The sequence below is a fragment of the Hippopotamus amphibius genome, chromosome 17 (genome assembly GCF_030028045.1).
Source record: "Hippopotamus amphibius kiboko isolate mHipAmp2 chromosome 17, mHipAmp2.hap2, whole genome shotgun sequence".
Lineage (NCBI taxonomy): Eukaryota > Metazoa > Chordata > Mammalia > Artiodactyla > Hippopotamidae > Hippopotamus > Hippopotamus amphibius.
This window is the reverse complement of record NC_080202.1, coordinates 5,397,195-5,420,125: the sequence shown is the minus strand read 5'-3', so window position 1 is coordinate 5,420,125 and position 22,931 is coordinate 5,397,195. Positions and strand designations below refer to the sequence as shown.

General features: G+C 45.5%; 1 protein-coding gene across 1 annotated transcript in view; it reads left to right on the top strand.

The window, feature by feature from the left end:
• DNAH9 (dynein axonemal heavy chain 9) overlaps nt 1-22,931 on the top strand; it is a 294,962-nt gene that overhangs the window by 222,399 nt on the left and 49,632 nt on the right. Inside the window, exons 51-58 of the mRNA XM_057716515.1 lie at nt 1,941-2,060; nt 4,025-4,213; nt 6,630-6,865; nt 10,742-10,864; nt 11,801-12,005; nt 13,562-13,726; nt 18,841-18,981; nt 20,961-21,131. Of these exons, the coding sequence (XP_057572498.1) occupies nt 1,941-2,060; nt 4,025-4,213; nt 6,630-6,865; nt 10,742-10,864; nt 11,801-12,005; nt 13,562-13,726; nt 18,841-18,981; nt 20,961-21,131 (1,350 nt within the window). The remainder of the gene's footprint in view (nt 1-1,940; nt 2,061-4,024; nt 4,214-6,629; nt 6,866-10,741; nt 10,865-11,800; nt 12,006-13,561; nt 13,727-18,840; nt 18,982-20,960; nt 21,132-22,931) is intronic.

The window sequence follows — 22,931 nt, the reverse complement described above, 5'->3', positions numbered from 1 at the left end:
CTGGAATGCATATTGGTTGGGTATTGGACCTTCTGATGGGTCCTCTATTTTCTCTTATCTTTTTGTCACTTTATGCTTTTCTATTCTATCTTGATTTCCTCAGAGTCATCTTTTAACCCTTCCCTTGAATTTATTATTTTTTGCATTAACAATAATATCATTTCCACAAGTTTTTTTTTGTCATTGTTGTTCTCTGTCCCTTTTATTGAGCATCCTCTTCTTGTTTTATGGATAAAACATCTTGAATCTCCCTGAGAAACTAATTATGAAAGGTTTTATGCTTTGTTGCTATTTTTTTGACTGAAGTTCTCTCTCCTTCCCAGGTCATTTTTTCCCTCTTGTTTACCTTTAATCTAGGCTTTAATCAAGTGTCTTCTTGTTCTTTCATGTTTACAGGAGTAGTGATCAAAAGCTGAGTATGGCTCGGCAGGCAAGGGCAGATCTGGCCAACTGGCAGAATTTGTTTTCTATATCAGATGAGTTATGGTGGATGTTTATTTCTGCTGTACAGCAAAGTGATTCAGTTGTGTGTATGTATATACATACTTTTTATATTCTTTTCCATTATGCTTCATCACAGGATATTGAACCTAGATCCCGATATACAGTAGGACCTTGTTTCTCCATCCTATATGTAATAGTTTGCAGGATGCATCCTAAATGCCAGAATGTGGTGTCTTTTCTCTGCCACGGTTGACTCTCCTGCTGCTGACACAGGTGCCTGGTGGCATTGCACACTGGGCAGGAGAATGGAGATGTAGGGTGGAGGATCAAAGGCTTCCAGCTGACCCTCTTATTTTCAACATCATCCCCCTCCGGCACACCTGACATTTCCGAGTCCACAGTGTGTATGAGGCTCTGCAGAGCTGATCAGCTTCCCCCTTGGTGTCCTGAGGTCTACTCCACGTTTCAGCCTCTTCCGCCCTGCTCCGGCCGTTTCTACTCCTCTGTCTGTGGTCTTCCATAGATCTATTGGACTCCCTCACGCTTCAGTGGCCCTCAACAGTTGCTTGATGTTATGGGTTTATGACTTTTTAAATTGCTTCATAATCATTTTAGAGAAGTTTCTGGAAGAAGAGGAAGTAAATGAGTATGGCCAGCCTGTCACCGTTAACTGGATGGCTCACCACCTACTTTTTAAGCTGCTTGGCTGTATAAACTCGGCCCTTCATTTCTCTCTCTCTGTGACTTGGTAATGACTGACAAAGCAGCCTGAAGCCCTGTTATTGCACAGACATGAGACACATCTGGAGGTGTCTGCCATGTGCCCAGTGTCTTTGTGTATGGAAATACACATTGCGGGGGCAACAAAGACTGTGTGCTGAAATTCTAAATTCTTAATAAATTTAGAAAAAATTGAAACTGTATCTTTTTGAAAAAAAATGTTCCTGTACTTTGGGATAATTGGAGAGAATATATAAGGTCAAGTGAAGTTGTATTGCCTTGCTGGGACTTTAGAGCAAGGGGAGGACCTAGGCTGCAGAAGCCCAACCCGAAAACCAGCCACAGCAGACAGTGTGTGCTCCTCCCAGCACCCCCACCCTGCGATCCTTCTGGCCATTTTCAGGCCTCCCCAGGCTTCCGTGAGCTTTTGCTTCTGAAAGCAGCACTTGCACTTTTTTGTCAGGCTACTGAACCCATTTTCCCCAGTACAGGGAGAGACAGAATTTAAGCCTCTCCCTCCTTGTTCATCACCCTTCCTGGTCCTGGACCAATGACTGAGGTGCTGGATAGGAAAGCTCAGTCCTCTCGCTTGAGTCGGGACCCTCTGGACTTCTACAAATGAGCCCTTAATTTACCTTCCTTCCCTTTTCCTGCCCACCTTCCCCAGTCCCTTACAGCTTCCTCCAGCGGGGGCCTTCCTTAAAAATCCCCTCCACGTGAACCCTCTCTCTGAAGCACTGGAATTACTGACAGACCTTGCGTTCCTTCCTAAACAGCACCTTAACGAAAACCTGGCCAAACTCACCACCAAGTTTGAGAAAGCAACAGCCGACAAACTCCAATGTAAGCAAGAAGCTGAAGCAACCGCAGGCACCATCTCCCTTGCAAACCGCCTGGTGAGTGTGGGCCTCCGCGGCGGGGCTTTCATTACATGAGCTGAGCTTGTCAGGTGCAAAGTAGATGAGCAGCTGAGCCTTGCTTTGAGTGGGGTGGGGGGAGTATTAAAATGCGCTGGGCTGCAGGAACTGACTCCCAAGAAAAGCATGAATGCACACCCAGTTCTGGTCAAAGGAGATTTCCTACAGGGACGGTCAGGAGGATGGGGCACTGGGCCCATCAGGCAGCTTACGAGCAGCGTGATTACAGGACAAAGCTAGCATCCGACAGGCACCCGGAAGCTCTGCCTGTGGGATATTTGATACTAAGGGTGTGGGCAGGACGAGGGCCTGAGACAGAAGCAGAAAAGAACGGGACAGATGGTTGACCCCGAGCTTTCCTGACGATGACCTCGGTCCCTCCAATGGGATAGTCACTTACACGGCCACTCAGGGCTCTCAGAGCCCGTGTTCCAAGGACAGGAAGTAGAAGGTCGCTCTCTCTAAGACCTGGGACCAAAAGCCAGCACAACCTCCTTCCTCTGTGTTCTGCTGGTCAGAGCAGGGACGAATGCAGGGAGCGGGAGCACAGACACCAGTTCCTGACGTCAGGAGCGTCAGAGGATTCGTAGCCTTTTCATCCCCCGTGGCTTATGTTTCTCATCATGAATCAGCTAAGAGCCTCCAAAGCAGTGTCCACTGGGTGGGATTTCTCTTTTCGAGAGCCCTTACAGCACCTTCCTCCCCAGTGAAGGGAAGTGGGATCGATTCCTTTTCACTTTTCTTCCAGCTGCTGTTTATGTATATAACAAAGCCAGGTTTCCTAGCTCAGGGAGAAATGAGTCATATCAGCCATTGAACCAGGCCGTGCTCCACTGACAAGAGGTGCAGCCTCAGGTGTGTCTGTGCCTTTGTGTGTTGAACCTGCTGCTGCAGAGCTCTGAGACGGTCGTCTTCACTGACCAGTGTGGTCTAGAGACAGCCGCTCCGCTCACGTGCAGGAAGCAGTCAGGACCTTCCCGCTGGCCTTTCTTCCGTTCAGTTCCCTGTTTAGGTTCCAGAATTTCACACGGCCTTTCTCTGCCTGGCTGGAGCCTTTTCTGCATTGGTCCTCACAGGGGCTCTGCTCTAGGACTCAGGATGGACGGGCTCTGAAGCCACCCCTGCCCCACCGACCCGGGGGTTCTGACGAGACACTTCCACTTTCTGGTCTTTATCTGTGTGATCTAAGATGGGGTGGGAATGGTGGGGTGGGCAAGTCCCTCGGCTCTCCCAGCTCTGACGTCCTAGGATGCCATCTTTCGAGGAAGTAAAAGGGGTCAGTCATAGCACAGAAGCCGAGCTTCACGGAACTGTCCACCCCACAGCCCTCTGCAGAGAGCGTGTCCCTCCTCCGGGAGACGGCGCCCCACCCCCCACCCCTAACAAGGGCCTGGCAGAGTCGGGCCCTGCTCTGCAGTCTTGCTACTTTGCACACGCCCGTGTTTCAGTGCTTCTGACTCTGTGTCTTAATCACCATGCCCAGCTCCCCGCCCACTGTGAATTATTTATAGTGCGGTTGATTTTATTTATTTTCATATCCCCAGCATTTGGACAGGAGAAGGGAGAGGTGCATGATTTTCTGTTACATTTTGAGGACCAGACAAGGTACCAAGTGATGAACACACACGGTCACACTAAATCCTCTTCAGAGCCCTTCGAGGTGGGCTTATTCATCTCCACACCTGTCAAGGGCAGAGCCTGGAAGCCGGCATTCAGGCCCTGTCTCTCCACAGCCCACATAATGCAGAGCAGAGAACAGGGGCTCATTTACTGCAGTGTTTGCTGCAGCCACTACAAACCCCCATTGATCAAAAGGGCCACATAAACGATGTCCTGAGGCATCTGCCGTGAAGTGTGTGCCATGCGTTCTCCGCGGCTGAATCGTGGCTCTGTGGCCTGTGGTATGACGTGTCCTCTCCCCTCTCTGCTCTTTGAAATGGTAGGTGGGAGGACTGGCCTCTGAAAACGTGAGGTGGGCGGAAGCTGTGCAGAACTTCAAGCAACAGGAAAGGAAATTATGTGGAGACATTTTACTTACTGCAGCTTTCATTTCATACCTGGGCTTCTTTACAAAGAAATACCGGCAGAGCCTCATGGACGGGACCTGGAGACCGTACCTGAGCCAGCTGCAGGTACATCCAGCCCGTATCTCTCCTGACCCCACCAGCCCGTGGGGACCAGCAAGCTCACGTGATAGTAATAGCCCACATCTCCAAGTCCCTTCTTGCGTTCTTCCTCCCACCCCCACCTGAGCATCCCCTGGTGACCGCTGGGACCCAGGAGGGAGACTTGTGCCCCCGTCCTTCCACACTGCCCTCCACTGCCCTCCAGGCCTCCTGGGGACGGCGTCTCTCCTCTTCCTGCGGTCTTCATGGGAACTCTGGTCCACCGCCCCCAGGCTGCCTCCTGACTCTCCTCAAAACTGTAAAACCCAAAAGGCACCACACGCATCCTGTGTTTCCCTCCAGCCTTCCTGCTCTTGTACCAAACTGCATAGCGGCAGTGGAGGGCAAGCCTCCTTCCCCAAAGGCTGCATCGCACCTTGTTACCAGGCCCCAAAGCTCCACCGTCTGTGTCTGTGACCCACAGACTCACCCTTAGGAAAGTGGTTTATCTACTTTGGTCGTGTGTGCTCAGCTCTCGGTGTGCAGGTGGATGTTAGCCCAGCACCTCCCTCTACACTGACATGATGAAATGGGGAAATGCTAATTCCCAGCTGAAGAGGATTCCAGGCATGTTACACCGCGACACGTTCACATCACTCACAGTCCACATCACTCACACTGAGACTTCAGCCCGCCCGACATGCCATTGGCAGGAGGTATGGAAGACACATGAGACCAGGATGTCGGCAGGACGGCCATAGTCCAGCGGACGAGATGAGAGTCATAAAAAGCAGCCGCAGTGAGAGTCAGCACAGAAAGTTCACCACGAACAGTAAGGCTCGTACTCCAGAATCCATGCGTAGGTGTTTCCTCAGAACACAAAGCCCATGCTGTCTAGCTGGCTTCCTAGATCAGCTCATAGAATCTCACTCACTGGTGATTTGCGGAATAGCGGTTTAAACGCTGTTACAGTGTGGGAAATAGACGCAAGGTAAAGCTGTTATTTATTCACCTTGAGCACTTGTGGAAAAGGGAATTGTTGAAAGGACGATCGCTAACTGAGTGAAGATGGGGAGCCCAGGGGCCGCTTAGCAAAGGTTTTTCTGGCTTTGTTTGGGGTCTTAAGCATTCTTATGCCAGGGACCCCTTCGGCAGTCTGGCAGAACCTATGAATTCCTGCTCACAATAGTGTTTTTTAACACAGAAAGTAGAATGCATATGATTACAAGGGAAAACAATTTTATTGAAATATATTTCTGGTCCCAGGATAAGAACATCCAGTGGCTGGTTTCCCTATTGAGATTTGCTCACAGGCATAGCACTGGCCGTTCGTACCCTTAGCAAATGTAATTAAAGGGAAGGGAGATGGTCTGGAGAGGTTTTCCTGAAATAACTAGGAAGACGAACTGCAGAGAAGGATGGAGAGGTTTCAGGGCATGTGTGCGAACCTCGAGAGCTTTCTTACATGAAAGCAGTCAGACACAAGAGGTCACATATTGTGTGATTCCCTTTCCGTGAAACATCCAGAGTAGGTAAATCCATGGAGACAGAAGGCAGATGAGCGACTCCTAAGAGGTGGGGTAGCAGGGAATGGGCTGTGACTGCTGACAGACCTGGGGCTTCCTTTTGGGGTGAAGAGAATGCCTTGGAACAAGACAGAGCTGATGGTTGCACAGCATTGTGAACTTACTAATGCCATTGACTCGTGCACTCTTAAACGGTCAAGCAATGTGAGTTTTACCCCAGTGTTTTAAAAGTATACGTGTTTCCAGTGAAAATGATTACTTGTAGAAGGATGAAATGAGCTGAGAGAGGTCAACAGAGAAGAAAAGGAAGGCTTCCCGAGGGGGATAGAGGCCAAGGGGCGGCCTCCCAGGGCCTGATGGTTTGTTCCCAGACCTCCCAGCATGCACCCGCGGACAGGTTTGCCAGGAGAAGTCCTCAAGCAGCCCGGGGTGGGGGGAGGTGGTGTCCATGACAGGGGGAGGGGAGTGTCTGCAGTCCTTTGCAAGCTGGGCATTGGTGGCAAGTGGTGACTCCAGTGAGAGGAAAGCGTGGTCAGTGCGCGCTGGCGTGGGGTCTGGTCCCTGACGCACAGAAATGCAGCGGGCAGTGACCTTGCTAGCCTGGGTAAGGGTGATAGAGGCTGTGGATTAACACACAAATGATCTATGGTAGACACCTGACTTAGGTGAATATACTGAAGAACAGAGGATGGCAGGGGCTGACTTTCTGCTGCTGTTCATCCATCACAAGAAAAAAGACCATCAGGATGCTAAGAAAACCTGCTTCCAGAAATATTCACGCAACCAGAAAAGCGGTCCTCAAGGGGGTTTTTGTCGTGCTTTTCAAGGAGTTCTGTCCCTTGGGTGAGCTGTGGACCCACCCCCAGCCAAGAGCGATGCTTCTGCTCTGAGCGCGTGTGGCCTTTCCTCACCACCAGGTTCCCATCCCAGTGACCCCCACCCTGGACCCCCTGAGGATGCTGACAGATGATGCTGACGAGGCCACCTGGCAGAACGAGGGCCTCCCCGCCGACCGCATGTCCATGGAGAACGCCACCATCCTCCTCAGCTGCGAGCGCTGGCCGCTCATGGTGGACCCTCAGCTACAAGGCATCAAGTGGATCAAGAACAAGTACGGCGAGGACCTCCGGGTCACCCAGGTTGGCCGGAAGGGGTAGGTGGCTGCGCACAAAGTCCCCCTGTGCACGTACGCAGAGGGGGAGACGTGCGGGTTGAGCGGGTTTCAAGCTGCCACGGACAGTTTCCGCCCTCCTGGTCCCTCCAGGAGTTTTCATTTTGCTTGGGTACGGAGTCTCTGCTTTCCTTTCTTTCTTTCTTTCTTTTTTTATTTTTGTTGGAATATAGTTGGTTTACAACGTTGTGTTAGTTTCTGCTGTACAGCAAAGTGATGCATATACACATATCCACTCTTTATTTTTTTAAGCTCTTTATTGGAATAACAAATCAAGCCTCGGTAAATTCAAGAAAGTTGAAATCGTATCAAGCATTTTCTCCACTCTTTTTTAGATTATTTTCCCACACAGGCCATTACAGAGTATTGAGCAGAGTTCCCTGTGCTGTACAGCAGGTCCTCATTAGCTATCTGTTTTATATGTAGTAGTGTGTGTGTCCATCCCAAGCTCCCAGTTCATCCCTCCCCACCTTTTCCCCTAGTAACCATACATCTATTTTCTGCATTTGTGACTCTGTTTCTGTTTTGTAAATAAGTTCATTTGTGCCTTTTTTTTTTTAGATTCCACACATAAGCGATACCGTATGCTATTTGTCTTTGTCCGTCTGACTTACTTTACTCAGTATGACATCTGCTTTTCTTTCTCATTAGAAATCTCATGCATCAACCTCCCGGCCCATTCCCAAGTCCTTTCTCCACCAGCCCAGGTGTTCAGCCTCCCATCTCTCCTGGAATACTTCCTGCTTCCCAAACATCCTATTCCACTGTCAGACAGCTCTGTGTCTTACAGAGTCTTTCTCACATTAGCCCAAAACTGCATCCCTTAGTGCTCTTCTACCCGTTGTTCCTACCTCTGCCCCAGAACCACAGAGAACAAACGTAAAGCCGCTCTCTTCTGAGGAACGATGGGACATTTGCAGTGGGGTGCATAGAAGCTGAGATAGTTACGGAACCTGCAGAGCCTTTGCACCTGCCACGTGGCTTTATCCATACACAGTGGGGGAGTTACTGCACAGAGGGACGTGAACAGCAGGAAGGATGTCCTTCCAGCACCCACCACACTTCACGGGCCTCAGCTTCTCTCACCCCACTGCTTCATTCACTCTGTTATAACTTAGCTTTGTAGTTTCAGTTCTCAATTCTTGTTCTGTGCCTCTAGGAGACATGAGAAAAATAGGATGGGGCGATGAGGGGGAGGGAGAGGGCCAGAGATCACTTCTTAGGTGGTTGATACGTGTGGGTCTTGGTGTTAGGAGCTTTACCTCAGATGCTTTCTGACCCATATGACCAATGAGGTTAGTATTATTGGTGCCATTTCACATTTGAGGAAATTGAGTTTCACAGAAGTTAAGTAATTTCCCCAAGAGCACACGGTTTTAAAAGCAATGGATATTTGCACACCGTGTTCAAAGCAGCGTTATTCACAATTGCCAAAAGGTAGAAGGCAATGCAAGTGACCAGCAACAGATGAACGGATGAACAGACTGTGGTGCATCAATACCGTGAAATATTCTTCAGCCTTAGAAAGGACAGAGATTCTGTCCTATGCTACAGCGTGGATGAGCCTCGCGATTTAGTGCCTTAAATAAGCCAGTCATAAAAGGACAGACACTGTACAGTTCCATTTATCTGAGGTACCTAGAGTCGTAAAATTCATAAGAGACAGAAAGTAGAATGGTGGGTCCGGGGGGTGGGGGAGGGGAATGGGGAGTTATTGCTTAAGAGGGGTAGAGTTTTAGTTTTGCAAGATAAACAGTTCTGGAGGTTGGTGATACTACTGTTAACAGAGCAATGAGATGGGCCTAATGCCAGAGAACCGTGCACTAGAAATGGTTGATGGTAGATTTTATGTTATGTATATTCTACCACAATTTAAAAATAATTAGTTAAAATTTTTAAAAGTTGAAGGAGGCAATATGTGAACCAAGGTGATCTTCACTTCGAAGCCCAAGTTTATCCACTCTAACGCACAACAACCACCAATGCGAGGCTTGCTGCCCTGGCCACACATCCCAAACATGCTTGTCCAGGGGTCCAGACCCCCCAGGGCTATTTAAATCAAACATGTGATGTTCGGAAAATAGTTAAAGCATGCATTGAATTCCAGAACGGATCCTTCCTTACAGAGAGGGTAGGTGAGAAATGAACGCGGAGCTCGGACATGACATATTTTTATCTGTGTCATTAGTCATGGTAATCTAATCCTGGCCTTCTCTTCAAACTTTGATTAAAATGTTTCTTTCTAATTCACCAATAACTGCATTTTAGACACGAGTATTTGTCCTTTTTGCTCATTCTTATATCCCTAGTACTGAAAATAGTGCCTGACACATAGTAATTAATCCTCTGTTCGTGTCCATTGACTACTTTTCTATTGAGCAGTTTTCTAGGTTTGTTGTGTATTATTTGAATGTAAGTATTGCATTATAAATAATACGTGTTAAGAGTATTAAGTCTAGTCTCCCTTCATCAGTGAATGGAAATGTGCTCAGGTGTGTCATTTGCCTTTTAATTTTGTGAGGTTTGACATACTATGACTTTTTTTTGGTCAGATGTGTCACATTTCTTCTATAAATCATGTTAAGAAAAGTCTTTTTTCTCTCCAGAAATTATATAAATATTCATATCATTTTTAGGAGTTTTTATGGTTTTCTTTTTACACTAAAATCCAATCATCTGAAATATATTTTCGGGGTATTATATAAGGTACAGACCTAATGTTCACTTTTCCAGTGGTTAGCCATTGTTCCAATACCATTTATTAAATTCTCCATCCTTTCTCTGGTTACTTAGAGATGACATTTTATTCTATATTAAGATATTTTATTAGCTTTTATTCTTTACTATTTATATACTATACCAGCCTTTAATTATTTAGTTTTATATTCAGTAACATTTATTGTGGCATTTCTCATTACAAAAGTAAAATATCATCATAGTAAAAAAGGGGGAGGGAAGTTACCCAAATAAATAAATAACTCCTATAATTCATCATCTTTTCCCAACACTGCCAACTTTTCATGTATGATATCCTTTAAGGATTCTTTCTACATATCTGTATTGTTGAAGTTATAGAACATATTATTAGCTAATGGGAGACCCTCCTCTTATTCTTTGTGATCTCTTTTTTTTTACCATTCTCATTGTTTTCTTTTAGATTAACTTTAGGATTTTTGATCAAGGTTTATAAAGTTATATTGTTATTTATTGTATTTGGAATCACATCAAAATTATAAATCTAGTTTTGATTAGGGAAGATCAAATTTTTAATGTGCTTACTAAACTCTACATAACATTGAAATATTGAAAAATTTAAAATAGCCTAGCTTTTGTTAATTGACTGTCAAATAAATGAAGGTGTATCAATACCGTCTGATACCCTGTCACATAAATATTGTTGTAGAAGAATATTTAATGACATGGGAAAATGTTTACAATACATTTTATGTACAAAAACCAGATTATAAAACAAATGAACTGCATGGATCAAATAATAAATAAACATGAATATAAATGCAGACAAATAAAAATACAAATAATATAAAATAAATAGAATTAGTAATAATAAACTTGAAAATATAACATATCCAAACATAAACAGTCAACACCAAAATGTAAATGATACAAGGATTTCAGTTAATTTTCATGTTCTTTTTTGCATTTTGTAATTTGTCCCCTTTTCTAAAAACATACCGGATCACATAAATGTCATTTTAAATAGAGAAAAATGTGCCACTGGGGTCATCCCTGATAGCTGTGTGTCCAAGTTTACCACCGTGCTTCAGAGGTCACAGCTGCCTTGTTTAATTACCTCTGAATCCACACCTTGCCACAGGCTCACCCTGCCTTTCTCCTCAGCTACCTTCAAACCATAGAGCATGCCCTGGAAGCCGGGGAGGTGGTGCTGATTGAAAACCTAGAAGAGTCCATCGACCCTGTGCTGGGACCCCTGCTTGGGAGAGAAGTCATTAAGAAAGGACGGTGAGATCCAGCTGTACTGCTGGCCCTGCCAAGGGACTAGTTTACGGCTCTCTCTTCCTAGAACTTCCTCTCCTCAGCTCACATCAAGTAGCTCCCCCAAAGCGCACCTTTCCTTCTGCTAGAAGAGGAATCCTTAGCTGCCCTCATGCCCTAGAGAAAGTTTCTGGAGTAACTTCCATCAGCCAACTCACAGTGCACTAGTCTGGAGGAACTTTAGAGGGAAAGTGGTGAAGAAGCAGGCTGACTTTTAACCATGAGCATTTCCCCTAAGCCAGTCATCTGAGTTCTGAGAACTCAGCTCTTTGTCGATTTGCTGAGCCCCTGTTGCTCTGGATGCTGATGGCTGATCAGGGCTTAGCAAGGGTCTGGGAGGAGGAGGAGGGAAGGAGAGGCAGGAGAAGGGCTACAGGCACATGGGGTTTGGGGGGATGAGAGTTATCGGAAGGGCTGCTGGACTCGGGAGCCTCACCCACTGCCCAGGCCACAAGCAGCCTTTGCATGTGCTTAGGCTGTGTACCTTTACTTAATTAACCATGGTCACCCGTAGAAGTAATGCTCCATCAGCATGAGACAAAGTAAGCCCTGCTGCCAGCCTGTAGGTCACCTTTGTGCAAACACTAAGAAGGTGCCCCTTCCTGCAAATGTTCTACTGCCATCTGCTGGAGGCGTTTCATAACACGCTCATGTACATGAACCATGAAGCGACTGGCTCTCCCTCCAGCTGTGCCCACAAAATCAAACGTGGTGGCCTTGGAAGAAGATCTGTCACCCTCCACCCCGTTCCCCACGTGAGGGCTCAATCTAGACATGCTGAGGAAGAGTCCATCTGAATGTGACAATATCGCTTGCTATGACCTTGCAAAAAAAGCCATCTAGGATTCTGTCTCTGACCAAAGCTCACAGGAGGGCACCTTCACATGAGCCTTTGTGTTCCAGGTTCATTAAAATCGGAGACAAAGAGTGTGAGTACAGTCCCCAGTTCCGGCTCATCCTTCATACCAAGCTGGCCAATCCTCACTACCAACCCGAACTGCAGGCGCAGACCACCTTGATCAACTTCACCGTGACCAGGGACGGCCTGGAGGACCAGCTGCTGGCCGCCGTGGTCAGCATGGAGAGGCCAGACCTGGAGCAACTGAAGGTGCGTCAGGTACCCAGCAAGGAAGGGAGGCAGAGATGCCCGCCACCCGACCCTGCTGCATACTGGCTCTGGGAGGGGCAGGGCTGCTCCTCCACAAGCTGAGCAGCCCGGTTCCACCAGCGCCCAGAGGAGCAGGCTGAAGGATAGAGGCAGGGCCGGCTGGGAACCCACACTCCGGTCCAAGGGCAGGCCTGGCACAGGCTGCACAGGAACACGCTTGGGCCTTTCATCCTGTGTGTCCAGAACTAAGTGGGGCAACAGAAATGGATTCAGCCACGTTGGGATAGCATCTCAGTCAGCTTGGGCTGCCATCACACAATACTGTAAACCAAGTGGCTTGAACAAGAGACACGTATTTCCTCACAGTCTGGAAGCTGGAAGTCTGAGATTGGGGTGAGACCTCTCTTCCTGGCTTGTAGGTGGCCCCTGTCTCACCGTGCACTCACAGGCTCTCTGATGTCTCTGTTTATAAGGGCACTAATCCCACCATGAGGACCTCACCCTCATGACCTTATTTAACCTTAATTACTCCTCCTCTAATTACTGCCATCTCCAGTACAGTCACGTGGAGGCTGTAGTTAGGGCTTCAACAGGTGAATGGGGGGGAGGCACAGTTTTGTCCACAGCAGGTAGTATCCTATCTCCCCCTCCTTAGAAGGGATTAGATTGTAAAGCAGGGGGATATTAGAGTGCCAGGGGCTAAGTTAAGTTGGGAAGGTCAGAAAAGGGTTCTATGAGGAGGTGGTGTGAGCCTTTGGCACAGAGCACTCAGCAGCAAGAAGAGTGAATCCTGGTTATAAGGCAAGATTGAAGCATGTGTTTTTAAGAAACAGAAGATAGGCCAGGGTGGCTGTGGCTGGAGTCTCCAACAGGAAGAGTGCTCTTTCCACAGACCCAAAAGCAATAATCCCAGGCCGTACAAGAGCAAAGAAACGGCAGCTGCCCAAGGTTACGTGAGCCCCCGCCCCTGCCCCAATAAGAGAGTGTCCAGTGCATTAGGACATAGAATCTCACAATCAGAAAGGGAGAGGGGGTAAGATCTGCTTGAATACCAATGCCCCACTCCAGCCCTAAGGAGGGTTCCTGCAGTCATCTTGTCTAAACTGTGTAAAACCATTTCCAGTTGTTTTTTTTTAAAGGTCATCTATAGGAGAGCTGTTCCCTTGGGGGGCAGCAAAGTGGTGATAGAGAAGCAAAACTTGACCCATCCTCTAACTACTCCCAGAAATAACTTCCATTTAATAAATAGACTGTGTACCAGCATTGCGCTAAGCATTGCACAGCACTCCTAGGAGTAGGGCCAGTGTTAACCCAGCTGAGGTTACAAAGTGTTAAGGAGTAACTCAGCCCAAGGTCACATCACTAGTAACTGGTATAGTTGGGGTTCAGTTCATCTGTTGATCTTGTCCACTCATGGTCCCGAGCACCCTGCTGTTCTGTCTCCAGTTTCCTAAGGGAAGGGACTCTGGCCCATAACCCCATATCTATTCAACCTACCCCAAGAACAGGAAGCTCTGGGCTCCTACACCTGACTCTCCTTTACGTTACATTTGCAGTCAGATCTCACGAAGCAGCAGAATGGATTCAAAATCACCCTCAAAACGTTAGAAGACAACCTGCTCTCTCGCCTCTCCTTGGCCTCCGGAAACTTCCTGGGAGAAACAGCCTTGGTGGAGAACCTTGAGATCACCAAGCAGACTGCCGCAGAAATTGAGAAAAAGGTAAGACCTGGCAGCCTAGGCTTGGGGGCAGAGGCCCTCCTACTGGTCCCTGAGTCCAACTTCTAGAGAAAAAAGAAGTCAGAGCGAGAGATGGCTCTTTCATCTCCCTGAGTTTCTCCTAGAAAGTCAGGCTAGGTGGGATTCCTGAAATGACTACCTCACATCCTGCATTACGGAGCCCCTGCCTCCCAGGAAGTGCTCTTGACAACTCCACTCTGCAAACATTTGATGGCATTTACGTCTGTGCACGGCCTCGTATTCTGTGCAGGAAATAGTCGCTCAAACTGAATACCTCAGTGAGTCCGTGGAATTGCCCTGAAGCTAAGGAATCACACTGTTGTACAAGTTGACTGGTTCAGGCATGATTGCACCCCGAGAAAACCCACAGCGTGCAAAAAACCTCACAAGTCTGATTTTAATGAGAAAACTTCAATGATGTCCAGGGAAACTCAGCCCCCCCAAGGGGGAGAAAAAAACAGTATCATCCTGAGAAACTACTTAACATATAGCTTCCTTCCTTTATTTCACAACATTCGGGAGACTTTTATTCCCCCTTATAGGGGACTGGAAGACAGGACTTGATGAGGCCCACCCCCTCACCCTTCCCCAGTAGGCTGCTGAACTGACAGGGGCCCTTTCGCATTCTTAGTCCTGCTCCTGGATCAGAAGAGTGACTAAGATACTGGTTCTGAGCAGGATAAGCGTGTCTGTACCAGTGCCCAGGAACAATGCACCTTTGAAGGAATACCTTTATTGTCAGGTTATTGGAATTTCTCCAAATATGAGAACTAAGACTTTGTTTGAGGTAGGAACAAGTTAGGAAAAATGAAAAGTGATGATGGGCAGGGCAGATAAACCAGGTCACACCCACTCTGGGATAACAGACAACTAAGGCTGGAGTGAGAGACGGAAAGGAGGAAGGTCCGGCCTCCCCACATCTTCACACATGGTGGCCGCTGTGTGACCACCAGGACTTGCTGCTGATTCTCGACAGCCTCATACCTCTAGAGAGGGGCACCCAGAGCTTGTAAAACATTTGCGTAGAAGTTCCACTGCCTTGGGCAGGAGAGATGGGGGCACAGACCCCAACTCACACAGAGGGAGAAGGTCAGAGATGGAATTGACCATGTTGGTCTCTTCTCCCTGCCTCCTCCTCTCTTTCTTTATCCTTCTCTTTAAAGTCAATGAACAATTGTTGAGCACGTGCTGTGTGCCGAGCATTGTGTGAAGCCTTTTATTCTTCTGTTGTTTCATTTCTTTTTGTCTTCTTTCTCTTTCTCATTCATTCAACCAATGAATACTTACTTGGAGGGTATTATGTTCCAAATTCCATGGCACAAGTTGAGGGTACAAGAAAGCCAAGAATCCTAGGCTTCTAGGACCTGGTCCTCTAAGGGAGAAAGACAGGCAATTACAAAACTGTGATGAAGGCTGTGGGAGAGGAAGTACCGGGAGTCATGAACACACAGAGGAAAAGCACTCAACCCATATTGGGTGAGAGCAACAGGGAGGTTTCTCTTTAGTGTGAGTGGAACATCAAGAGACTGTAGAGGGGACAGAAGTAGTCACTGGAGCCAAGGCATGAAATGTAGGCTGTTTCCATCACAAAGGGCTTTGTAGACCATGCTAGGAACTATGGGCTGTAGATGGGAGCTGGGGATCCTAAAAGAGGGATTTTTTTTCTTTTTAGACAAGAGAGCAACATGATCAGATCAGTGTTTTAGAAAGATCACTGCAGCTACAATCCAGAGGAGAGTTTGGCAAAACAGGAGGCAGAGAAAGCAGGAGGGGGTACAGTAATTCAAACTAGAGGTGAGGATATTCTGAATTAAGGTTGGCAGTGGTGGTGCAATGAAGTGGGCAAATTCAAGGAGATAGAGTTGAAAAACTTGTCAATTGATTGGATATACTTATATATATATAAAGGTATAGTCAAGGAAATGTCTCAGTTCCAGGAATAAACATCTAGGTAGGTATTGGTGCCAGCACCCGAGAGAAGAGAGCATAAGTGGACTTGGGATGAGAAGAAACAATGATTTTAGTTTATGTCATGTTGAGTTTGAAATGCCTCTGGGCCATTCATACGCGAACATCAGTTGGGTTTGGGGATATATGATCTTGGCTGGTGATAGAGCGCTGAGAGTTTTTAGCAAGTAGTTGATTGTTGAGACTTTAGGAGTGGATGAAGTCACCTGGGAGATGTGTGTGCAGTCATAAGAATGGGAGAAGAGCATTGAGGGATATTAATATATTTCAAAAGAGGTACAGAAGATGGAAAGCATGGAATAGAGCAGAGATGGGAGGAAAGGCAGGTAAATAAGGCATGATGAAAGAAAGCATTTCAGGAAGGGATGTCGGTGGTGTCAAATGATACTGAGAACCAAATAAGATACAGCTGAGATGTGTCCACTGACTTTGGCAAAAAGGAGTTATCAGTAGTCTTGAGGAAAATAGTTTCCATGAAATAGTGGAAGCAGAAGGCAGACCTCCTGAGAATGAAAGTAAATGGGAGTTGAGAAAGGGGACGTGAGTATAGACAACTCTTCAAAGAAGCCAAACTATAAAATGGTGGGGAGAGACAGGATTGTAACTTAAGGAGGACATAACATCCTTGGAGGCTTTTTCTCCAAGATGGCAGAGACTGAGCATGCTAAGATCCTAGCTGGACATGGGGGGATGCGTGGATTGTAAAGGGAAAGGAGCTGTTGAGAAGAGATGAATGTACGGAAATGAGAAGGAATGATTAATATGATGGGGTACATAAGAAATCAGAGGAAATATAATTCAGGTCACTGATGAGGAGCCTATCTGTAGAAATATGGAGAGTTAGTTCCAATATAATAGGGGAACGGGAGCAAACATGAGTCTAGAAATGGTCTGTGGGTCCATGTGAGCAGTGGGGGTAGAGGGTCAGAAAATTAGGGGAGTGGGAGGGAAGGCAGAAATTAAGGAAACCCCTTCCTGATGGTCCCTATACAATCTATGAAAGCATGAGTCATATTCAACAGCTTAGAGTGAGGGGATGGTGGTAAAATAGGGGGCTTGGGGAGAGGAGTGAAGGTTTGCGATAGTTGTTGCAGGAGATGGGAATGAAAGCTGACTAGGGACACAGATTAATGGACAGCATTAAAGACCTAGGTGAGCATGAAGGATATGAGTCTGTGATAATCCCAATCTGAGCAATTATGTGATTTCTATTCAGGTCCACTCCCTTATGAGAATCTTTGTCTTTTAGCTACTGAATTTAACCAATTTACATTTATTAACATTACTGATATAGTTGAATTTCTTTCTACTATCTTAATTTGTACTTTCTATTAACCATGCTTTTTGTTTATTTTTTCTCCTTTCTTGATTTTTCTTTATCCTCCTCTTTTATCCTTTGCTGATTTTAAAGTTATCTACTCTGTTTTATTTTATTAATTAACCTCAATTGTTTCATTTATATTTGAAAAATATATTTCACTTTATATGTGACTTAACAATACATGTATTGACTTAACAAAGTCTAAAGTTAAGCACAGTATCTTGCCTCTTCCAAAACAGTATTTGGACGTTAGAATACTTTGATCATTTTTTCCATCTTCTGTTACTGTTTTATAACAACTTAGTTCCACCTTGCTTTTGTCTACTACTTCCAAACTGATCATGTTTTTTATAGTCTTTGTTCTTCTGTATAATATTTTTTTTGGCCATGCTGCAGGGCACATAGAATCTTAGTTCCCCGAACAGGGGTCCAACCCATGCCCTCTACAGTGGAAGCACAGAGTCTTAACCACTGGACCACCAGGGAAGTCCCCAGTAGTCTTTGTTATTTAGATTGAGTGTATATTTAAGATATTGTTACATCTCATTTATTCCTTTTGGATTCAGTTTTCTTCTAATTGAAGCAAATAATTACTTCTTCAGCAGCCTGTGGATAGTAAGTTTTCTTTGACATTGACTGCTTCTTCAAAGTAAAACCTCTGGTCTTTAATCAACTTTGGAAAATTCTTAACTATTATAGCTCAAATATTGCCTCTCTCCCATTCTCTCTATTTTCTACTTATTTCTGTTAGATGTATTTTAAATCTTTTCATTTTATCTGCCAAGTCTCATAATCTCTTTTACATATTTTCCATCTTTAATTTCTCTCTGAGCTGCTTATGTAACAGCTCAGATTCTTTTAGTTTGCTTATTCTCTTTCAACTCAAGTCCATTGTTTAACCAATGCTCTGAGTTTTCCATTTAAATAACTGAATTCTTGTTTTTAGACGTTCTAGTTTTTTTTTTTTTTTCAGATAATGTCTGTTCTTTTTTATAATGTCCTGATTTCATGCATTCTTTTTATCTTTACTGCTTTTGAATAGAATTAGTGAATGGTGACTTTTAGGTAATTCAATCATCTTCAGCTCTTGCTAATCCTTCTGGGATTTGGGGGGGCAGGGGTCTTCTGATTGTCCCTGTAGGTAATGCTTCCTCCTGAAGTTTGTAATTGTTTATTATGAGCTCATCTTCAGTAGGGATCGTTGTTTTTTCCTGTGGGACTCTCATGAATTATTAGTACTTTCACTCTACCCTGGAGCACAAGGCAGGTCATACTAAGGCTGTATTTAATAGCATGTTCTCACAGAACCCCTCACTGATGTTTAGATCTCTTTTCTTATTCTTACCTCTGATAAGACCTTTTCTAAAAATAGACTAATCCATTGAAAGAGTTTTTTTTTTAATTTATATATTCACTCATAAAAATTAAGAAAACAATTAGATTGTGCTGCCTTTACTGGATTCCCGCTACCTGGAATTCTGGCTTATTTTTCAAGTTCTGTATACATACACACAGTGTGTGTGTGTGTGTGTGTGTGTGTGTGTGTGTTGTGTGTGTGTGTCTCCCGCATGTCCCCACTGGAGGGGCTGACACTCTCACCTTGTGAAGGACTAGGAGTGTGTCATCTCTTCCTCTCTCAAGCTCGCTTAAAGAAAACCACGGCAGCTTTCTACCCTCTAGCTGCTCCCTCCATCCCAGTCCACCCACCCCACACACAGACACAATATGCTTACACAGAGAGGTCACGTTGATTCTCAGGAAACCCTGGTTGGTTTGAACAATGGAAAACTATTGATTTTTCTAACAGGTGCAAGAGGCCAAGGTGACCGAGGTGAAAATCAACAAGGCCCGGGAGCATTATCGGCCAGCAGCTGCCCGGGCCTCTCTGCTCTACTTCATCATGAATGACCTCGGCAGGATCCACCCGATGTACCAGTTTTCTCTCAAGGTGACCTCCACCTGGAGTTTCTGCAGAGTCATAATTCAGCAGTGTAGTACAGCCGGCGCAGCCCTCCACGAGGGCTTATCCACGTGCTTCATTAGCTGTGGCAGCTCTTTAAGATCAAATCCAGGAGAGCAGCCACATTGCCTGACAGTCTGCGTCTCTTTAATTGGGTCTTTCATGACTCATTGGTTATTTGGCTGGAACAGAAGGAGAGGCCACGGCAGGTCTTGGCCTCACTCACTAAGTACATATGATACAGCAGGTACTGTGCTTACTGAACATGTGGAAGAGGATACCAGGGAACATCTGAAGTGACCCCTGCCCCAAAGAGCTTAAAATCTAATAGGGATGATCAAACGTGCATGTTATTTGTATCAGTTAAAACCCAAGCAGGCCATGATATTAGTCCAACTTTAAATTACTTTCCTTATTACCCTAATATCCTCAAAGCTACTGCTTTATGGTTGCTGAAATATTTCTAAAACCAAAGATGTTAGCAAATTGTAAGTGCTGACTAAGCTTAATCTTATTCATGAAAAAATTAAGACCTATAAATTTTAAGCACATCTCTGAACATATATCTTTCTCCCCTAAGGCATTTACCAAAAGACCACAATTGAAGAGGCCTTAGGGGGTGGTGGAGCATTTCTGAACAACTTCTCTGGTTTAACTCAACAAACAGAGAGGGCACGCGCGCGCGCGCACACACACACACACACACACACACACACACACACACACACACACACACACACATTCAGGGTACACACCTCATTCTGTGAAGCTCAGCTGCCTTATGGCGGCCAGGGTGTGGGGGTGAGGTGAGGGCCTCCTCTACCTGGAACTCATTCAACTGGAGATGGCATTTCATCCTGTCCCAATCTCCTTCCCTTAACCCAGAGCCTCAGCAGATTAAGTGAACTGTGTTCATAATATTTTATGTTTTTAAAAGAAGTCCAATACTTGGCAATATATTCAGGTCAAAGCAGCGTATGAAAGAATTACTAAAGATTGTAAACCAGTATAAAAGGTAGCATGATAAGCCTGGTAACTCACAGGATCACCTCCCTAGTTCTGAGAGCACTTGAAATCTACTGCAGTGACTCTTCCCGAAAAAAGGAAATTTGATGAAGCCCATGAAAATATATGTTCAAAAACAAACAAAAAAAAAACAGAAAACTGGAAATCTGCATAACCAAAAATTGAAAAGCCCCAGTTATATCTGATTTTTTAATTTTCTTTAATGATTCATTCTGTTCAGATCACATTCAAAATGCAGCATTCCTAATATTAATTTTTATAAGTAGTCTAAGTTTAAAACAATGGAAAATTGATTCATATGATTTTTATTTCATATTATACCCATGATGTATAGTTCGGAAGATGTAACTAAAGCAGGCTATGCTGCCACCATTGCAGGAAGGGCCCATGAAAAAAAAGCACATGTGAGAGGACTCACCAAATGACTGCACAGTTGCTAGGAAGAAAGACAAGGAACACCTGATATTCTGACCATTCCCAGAAGGAAAAGTAATTAATTAAAAATATTCTGAGTGCCTGTTATGTGCAAGGGTCTCTTTTAGACAGCAACGTTGTCCATGATACTGATTCTACCACCAGGAACTTTATAATCTAGGGGACAGAGTCATCCATCCCAACTGGTTATCGTTGACCATGTTTACTTTCCAACAGAACTTATTGGATTTAATTTGATTATTTTGGCCCCTGGACATTTATTTTTCACTGACCGCAACTGTAGGCTCTTCTCGTATGCCCCACAGCTTTGCCCACTTTGGGACAACCTAATAATTGATATGAGCAAATTAAGACAAGAGTTTTCTTGTTGCTACTGTCCCTCCTTGGCAGGCTATGCTGGGAAAATATTGTTGTGACTGGCACATTGTAGCACTCATCCCAGGAAAGACTAGTAGCTACATTCAGAGAGCTGTGTAAACTACCAGTGTCCTACCTCCTGTCCCCAGGCCTTCAGCATCGTCTTCCGGAAGGCTGTGGGGAAAGCTGCTCCTGGTGAGAGCCTCAAGGAACGGGTGGCCAATCTGATAGACAGCATCACCTTCTCTGTGTACCAGTACACCACCCGTGGGCTCTTCGAATGTGATAAGCTGACCTACCTTGCCCAGCTCACCTTTCAGGTAAAAGTGGATTGAGGAAATTTCCAGAAAACAGGTCACTGTACATGCCCAACCAGCAGGTGTAAAGAAACTTTCTTCTTTTAACAAAGTCTTGTGAAGACGTCTGCGCTCTAAGCAGAGGCATCGCACGAGAAGGTCCAGTGGGGTGCACACATGCTGCCCCCACCATCGTCCCACTCCAGGCAGACGTGCTTAATCAACCATTGTGCTTTTTCTTGGTGATCCTGGATGATCTAAGGTCCTCCTCAACAGAGCCCTCCAGCAGCCACTACCAGTCCATCCCAACTAGCACTGAGCATGAAACTGGATGGTCATACCAATAACTAGACACTTTTTGAGATGCAGTAAGAACTTTGTTGGAGTATTCCTCATTATTTGTTTACCTTCAAAGTTGCAAGTTTAATGTCCAAACCTCCCCCCAGAATAAGAAATTGCAAGTGTCCTTCTATAGCCATAGCAGTCTTGGCCTCAGAAAAGTCCTGAAGAACTCTGGTTCTCAAAGGCTTGGGAGCATCAGGGCTTCCAGTGTTAGTAAGAACCCCTTGCCTTCTACTTATTCTCAGCATCAAAAAAACATGGAAATTTAAGATGTAGAGAACAAACATAGGGACACCAAGTGGGGAAAGCGGGAAGGGTTGGGGGGGAATGAATTAGGAGATTGGGATTGCCATATATACATTACTAATAAGAAAAAAGATACCAAATTGTACACTCTAAAAAAAGAAATGGAAATTTATTTCCTTGTACCTATCTCTCTAATCATTTAGAATTGTTTTTTTTTTCCCCGTATATAAATTAGAAGCACAGACCAGATGATCTGTAGGCCTCTTCCAATTCTAAAAGTCAGATATTCTGTAATCCCTTCTGCACTGACTCTGTTTGCATGTTCCGGAGCCTAAATTCACGGGAGGAGTGTTAGTGGGGCTTGTCCCTCTCACCCTGTATGTTCCCCTCTCCAGCCCAGATGACAGCTTGGCCATCACAGAAGGAACCTGAGCCCCAGCATAGACGAATTTCCCTCCTGCCACTCATTTACCCCAAACCCTAAGGAGCTTGCAGCCCCAGCTTTCACTCTACTCCCCTCATAAATATTTCAGCCTCATTTTACAAGGGCTTCTTCACCTCATCTGCTATTTCTAGCCTGTTTTCTCCTTAAAGGCTTTTCCTCAAACTAACCAAATTGTTTTTTCTCTGTGAGTATCCCCATCTGTGACTTCCCAGCAGAGAATGGCATTGGAAGGGGGCAGAACAATTTCCTGAGAGCCCCTCAGCGTGAACTGTTTGTTCTAACCCAGCCCAGTGCTTTGCCCTCCCCTGCACACAGGTGCTAATTCCCTCCCAGGCCTCTGCACTTGCCACTGCCCCTGCCCCCGGAAAGCCTGTCTAAATCTTCCCATCACCTAGCGTCTCCAAAACCCAATTCAAAACCACGTACAGAAAGTTTAGCCAAGTGCATCCCCCACCCTGCTCGCTGGCCATCCCCCATTCTGGAATCCCGTTAGCAGTACTGATTCACACGTGCACTTTTATGTTGCATGTGTTCATCCATTCCTTTGACACTCTCCTCAAATCATGTCACTTAGGTGTCACCCTCTCTGTGAGATTGCAGGAATCTACTTCATGGCGCTTAGGATTGACCCATGAAGTCCTTGCTTACCAGGATATGCAGTCATTCACTGTGTGCATTTAAGCCATGCTGATATTTGGGGTGAAGTCAGATGCACCCACAGGTGATTTGCATAGATATACACTTTCTCCCACTTCACCTTCTTTCAACAACCAAAACTGACGGGCAAGCTC